This window comes from Leiobunum rupestre, chromosome 2, assembly GCF_980474605.1.
Source record: "Leiobunum rupestre chromosome 2, qqLeiRupe1.1.hap1, whole genome shotgun sequence".
Classification (NCBI taxonomy): domain Eukaryota; kingdom Metazoa; phylum Arthropoda; class Arachnida; order Opiliones; family Sclerosomatidae; genus Leiobunum; species Leiobunum rupestre.
The window spans coordinates 50,005,572-50,011,362 of NC_143385.1; the positions used below are offsets into that span (position 1 = coordinate 50,005,572).

Sequence of the window (5,791 nt, forward strand, 5' to 3'; positions counted from 1 at the left end):
CATAAGACAGTAGCGATAGAGGCTCCTACAGACTTTACACTATAAAACAGCGCTCCTAGCGGGAGAACGCAAATTTCGTTGGTCGTCCATCAAACGCCCTACTTTACACAACATAAAGTGTACTTAACGAAAATGACTAAGTATATTCACCTAACGCTCTAATAGTAGCCTTCTTTCACATAAAGCGAATCAAATCCGACTCGTATCTCATTGGAATACGGACAGAATCCCACCAGGCCAAACCCCCCAATTTAAATTTTGCGGACAAAATTCCCCCATTCCAATTGATTGTTCGGATAAAATTCCCCCATTCCAATTGATTGTTCGGATAAAATTCCCCCATTCCAATTGATTGTTCGGATAAAATTCCCCCATTCCAATTGATTGTTCGGAACAAATTCCCCCATTCCAATTGATTGTTCGGACCAAATTCCCCCATTCCAATTGATTGTTTGGACAAAATTCCCCCATTCCAATTGATTATTCGGACAAAATCCCCCCATTAAATTTCACTTTTCGGACCAAATCCCCCCAAAACGGCGGATCGATTATGGAAAATTTTCGATAGGTTAGGTTAGGTTAGGTTAGGTTATTTTAGGTTAGGTTAGGTTAATTTAATTTAAAAATTAGTCCAAAACTTTAAAATCAATTTGGACTTACTTGGGGGATTTTGTCTTAAAAAGGCACATCGGGGGGGTTTTGTCCTAGATCCTATCTTATTGGCGTCCTTAAACCAACGTGATTGAAGAGTAGTTCGGCAACGTTTTCATCTCCTTCCCATGAAGGAGGAAAACTCTAGCATGATCATCTCAAAAAATAAATTCTTAGTACTGGTAAGAACCGTTTAATTCAAAGAAACTTTTTTTAATGGTTTTTCCGTAGTACTGTCGCGTCAATTGTTAACCGTGACTGGTCCCGTTGGAAATCGCCATTCCCGCCCTCTTGCACATCATATCCATTTGCTGGCGATCCAAATCAGCGATAGCGTTTATTAATTGTCCCGTACCATTGGATAACATGTTGGTTCCGTCTTTCATTCCGTTGCACATCAGTCGCATCTTCATCCGTTCCAACGCGGCTACCATGTCCGTGCCATTATCCACGACACCGAACAGGGTCCCGAACATCCGCCTCGTGATGTCGGTCAATATCCTCATTTTCAATCTTTCGAGACTGGCCATACCTTGACCTCCTTGTCTAGTTCCGTTCGCTAGCTAGATTGGAAAAACAAACGTCTTAGGTGTGCGCGTGAAAATAATCAGCTAGACTAATACCTTACGCCAAAGTTGGCTCGCAACTCTTAATGCTTTTAATTCAGGTGGACGAATTATGAGAATTAATTCAAATACCAAGAATATAGGAAGGCAGAGATTCTAAGCCTTAGACGTTCATAGCGAAAGTTCGACTGGTTTTTTTTGGTACGATCGCCATCTATGTTTATGATTTGCAATTAAAATTAGACCAACAAACGCTTCGAAGCATGTGAGGATGGTACCAGAGGCTATCGCCGCATATTCTTGGTATCTGAATGCATTCTTGCTTAAACGTTACCAATTTTCATTTATCAAAAATACATTAATTAGCAACCCAAAGAAATTTTAACCCAAAGAGCATAATGTTAACATAATTTAGTCTAACATTAATCTAAGCAAACCTAACCTAATATTAACCTAAATTATCCAATCACTGCGACAAGTACTATCCATAGCCATTGATTAGCGAATTTCATAGTCCCCAGAAATAAAACGAAATGACGTAATCTGCAGTCCATGAATCAAGAGAAGTAGCTATTTTTAATCGGATCTCGAAAATTATAATTATTTTTCTAACAATTTCTACGGCTTTAAGTGTAATCGTATGGTAGTAAGTTTCTTCGATTTAGTGTAATTTCGTTTGATGATTTGGAAGAATTAAATTGAATTATTTGAATTTAACTTGATATTATAAGCTACTTCAAGATTTATTTTTGTTACGGGGATTTGTAAATCTTTGAAGCTTTGAAACATTTTTGTTTGATATAATAAGTACATTGGGCTTAAAGATCTTACTTGTTTCGCCATAGAGCAGATCATCTCCGTTTTCATACGTTCCACTTCGGTAAGCGTTCCGCTTCCTTGTTCGGTTCCGTTACCGAAAGCTCCGCTTCCCTGTTCCGTTCCGTTGACAACCATTTGTCTTCCTTGTTCCGCTAAATCGCACGTCCTAGCCATCACGTCGCTCAATTGATCCGTTCCATTTAAGAACACAACTACTCCCTGTTCCGTCATACCATTAATCGCGTTCATTTTCCAGCTCTCCAAACCGCTGATGAAATCGCTCATTCGTTTAGTGCCGTTGAACAGCGTATCACCCATCTTATTCACGACGTCGCAAATAAGCCCCGTTTTCATACGTTCCATCTCCTCAAGCTTTTTCCGGATTCGATCCGTTCCGTTGAACAAAGACGCCCTTTCTTTCTCCCCCATCGAGCACAAAATGTTCATTTTGCGACGCTCCATTTCGGAAAACATTTGTGCCGCTTGGCTGGCGCTGTTATTAATCGCGTTCATCATTTGATTCGCGAAGTTGGAAATGACCTCCGTTGGGTTGATCAACGAAGTGCCGTTTCCGGATATGATATTGGAGAATTGGCCGACAGCTTCGGTGATGAAGTATTCAGTCTGACGCATTCCCTGGGAAATCATCTCACCGATGGGACCGGTCATTCTGGAAACTATTTTAATAACGTCGATTATCGCTTGCTTAACTTTTTCCACGCCTTCGTTGATCATTTGCTTACTCATATCCACGCCGTCGTTTATGAGCTTGCTCATTTTATCCATTTGGCTTGCTGCATCAGATATTACGTTGCTGTTAGGTATTATGTTAATCGGATTCGAAAATCCTCTTCCAAATAACCCAAAACCCATTTGCGCTGCCGCAACCGATTTGTGTTGAGTTGTTTTAGAAACAGTCAAAGATTTATACTTGGCAGCGCCCCCTGAAGTAGAAAATTATAACGAAACGTTATCAGATTAAAATCGGTTTTAGCCAGTGGCCTATCTTTAAATTTATACATAATTAACGTTATAACTAGAAATATTGTTTTAATGATAATTTGCTGACCGAACCATTTTTCGATACTGAAACTCTTTCCCAGCTAACGAGCGGGATTCGCAACCGAATTCACTAGTATCAGGAGACATGACTAGGAGTTGACAGCGGTTGTCGCCGCGAATGGACCACGGCGTCGTGAACACAAAAACCCGTTTTTCCAAATAACCCCCGCTTTCTACCCACCCCTCGAATTTTCTCTCAGCCGTTCCTTTTTTCTCGGCCGTCGCGTAGATACTTTACTCTCAACATTGCGCCCTCTGGGAGAAAAAACCCTTCTCGCGGGCTCACGCTGAGGCGGCTCTACAACCCAGTCAGAACTGGTTTTTTCTTCAGCGGTAGTTCCCACAATCCTCGCTAGAGAGCGTCACTAAAATATTTCATCTCGGGTCCGTCTCCGAGACTGGAGATACCACGGTTTGGGGGGTTAAAAGTTAGAGAAGGGAAAGACACGTTTTTCGTTCACAGTGCGCGTTGGGAAAAGCGCCCGGCTGTGAACTCCTAGTCATGTCTCCTGCTAGAATATTATCGTCCTTTGGTAGTATTATATTACGCTTTGAGCTAGTTTAGACACTAGAGTGCTCTGTGCGGAGCTTAACGTTCATTGCGTATGTCTCTTGGTAAAACCATAAGAAATCCGTTATTATATGTCTAAAGCGTTTCGCTCGGTTATCGACGCGCCATTCTTAGAACCGAGGAAATAGTCAGTGCCGGCTTAAAGGGTTCCATCAGCCTCGTAAAGGGAGAAACTTGCGCCCCCCCCCCCCTAGCCAGTCCGGATTTTGATTTTGATTACCGCCACTAGAGGGCGCACGTCGCGCTAAACGAATGTGCGATGACCGCGTAGTATTCCTCCGCGAGCTCGCCAGTCTGTTTTAAAATTTTCGGCAATGAAATTAATGGTAATATAAAATACATGATAAACGAAAATAAATTCAATCACTAAGACAATTCGTTGAACAAGAACAACTTTCCATATTAATTCTACTATAAAAGCAAACTAAACCAAGGTGACAAAAACTCCGTCCGTTGCGACCGATATCGAAATCCGAATTTCCGCGAAATGACCACGTGTTTTGTAAAGTTTCGTATTACCAAAAATTTGTCTCCTTCCGCGTTAAAAAAAGTGCTATTTCAGCCCCCACTGTCATCCCCTTACGAGGCTGATGGAACCCTTTAAGGCGCTATGTCGCCACTTTGGGCCCATTTCCCCCAAAATTTTCCAGGTATCCTAGACCCGCGCGTCTAGTCCCAATCACGTCACAGCCGAGCTTTATTTCTATTGTATTTTTGTAAAATGTATTACTTTCGAAATAAAATCGAAGTCGTTAAGACGGTAAAACCTACCGTTCTTAAAAAATAATAAACAAAACTTTTTAAAATCGAAAACTTGGTCTTCACTTAAATAAATCTTAAGTTCGGGAAAAAGCTGTAGGCTCGTTTAGTAACTTCCCTAAATAAATTAATTCAACGCAAAACCCTTCATATCGTTTTTCAGTTCGCGAGATAAAGTAAAAAAATAGCTCTCCCGAGAACCAGCAAATCTCAATAGAAAATCATCAAACTCAAAACTCGATTTTCTACACTACTGCTTGGGAATATTATTCATCCGAGATGGGCCAAATAAAACACTTTCTACTTCGGTCCTTGCTACCTTGGATATTTTTAATCCAAGGTGCTACCCGACGACCATTTATTCGAATCCAATGGCTTCGAAGGGTCTCGTGACGTCAGGAGACTAATTCCTTTGTAAGACTTACTTATCTGATTCTTGGCAGTCGCGCAGTCTAACATTACGAAAATATTGAAGAATAAAAACAAAATGGACTCTAATCGTGCTGGCAACATCTTCACCTTAAAATAAACGTAAAATGAGACGAATGAATTGGAACTAGTCTGTTAAATGGTTAGCCCACCGTTTATGGTACGGACTGTAGTTCCTCAGTTCTTCGTATTGCTTAAATACTAGTTCTACAAAATGTTCGGCCTTTCTTATACATGTCTAGAATGCATTATTCCCCGCCTCATATTTCAAAATTTACGTGTTCCATTCTGTTGTCGGAAGAACACATTAATATTCCCGGATTGAATTATTGTCCCATTCATGTTTCGCAACAGTTTCCTCGACCCCAAAATATCGTAATTCTAAAAATATTCGTTTGAATGAAATTTTCGAGCGAAGCTCTCACCGTAGGCATTGAAGGAAAACTGATTGAATTTATTGTCTATCTTCGAATTATATTAGACTGCAAAAATCGCTTTTTTCGTTACTAATTTCAATAGTTCAATATTTTTCTAAAATAGAATGAATACAATAATTGCATCAGTATATTGAAAAGTGTTGGTTGGTTGGTATTGTTATTAGCTTTGGCTTATTTTCTGGCGCCTGTTAAGTGGTTTTCTCCTACTAGTCGTTTTTCAGTTTATTTCTGTTCCGCAATTTCAGATCTGTAAAAATGGCTTTTTTTGCATGTATATATAGTATATTGTATATAGAGTTGAACTAGATTGTCTAATATATTATCTTGGAACTCGGCAATCTGTTGTTCACGAAAATCGCTGAATATTTAAGTATGGCTCAATAAAATACATTCAAATTTTATTGGATGTCCCTATACTAAATGATTTTTTGTGATTCTGTCATTTTAATTAATTCTTGGTTCGCATACCTCAATTACTGATTTTAAACACGAAAGTT

At 39.8% G+C, this 5,791-nt stretch overlaps 1 protein-coding gene across 4 annotated transcripts; it reads right to left on the minus strand.

Moving 5' to 3' along the window:
* Positions 1-821: 821 nt before the first annotated feature.
* LOC149957795 (uncharacterized) lies at positions 822-5,081 on the minus strand. Of its 4 annotated transcripts, none has more exons than XM_090164907.1 (5): positions 5,010-5,081; positions 4,854-4,947; positions 2,780-2,980; positions 2,049-2,713; positions 822-1,214 (listed from the first exon to the last, which is right to left on the minus strand). In XM_090164907.1, the coding sequence occupies exons 2-5, from the start codon at positions 4,939-4,941 to the stop codon at positions 900-902; spliced, it is 1,269 nt and encodes a 422-aa protein (XP_090021033.1). In that variant the 5' UTR covers positions 4,942-4,947; positions 5,010-5,081; the 3' UTR covers positions 822-899. The 4 variants fall into 4 exon arrangements, with proteins under 4 accessions (XP_090021033.1, XP_090021032.1, XP_090021030.1 ...); XM_090164906.1 differs by having other exon boundaries at positions 2,049-2,746; XM_090164904.1 differs by having other exon boundaries at positions 2,049-2,980.
* Positions 5,082-5,791: the final 710 nt, after the last annotated feature.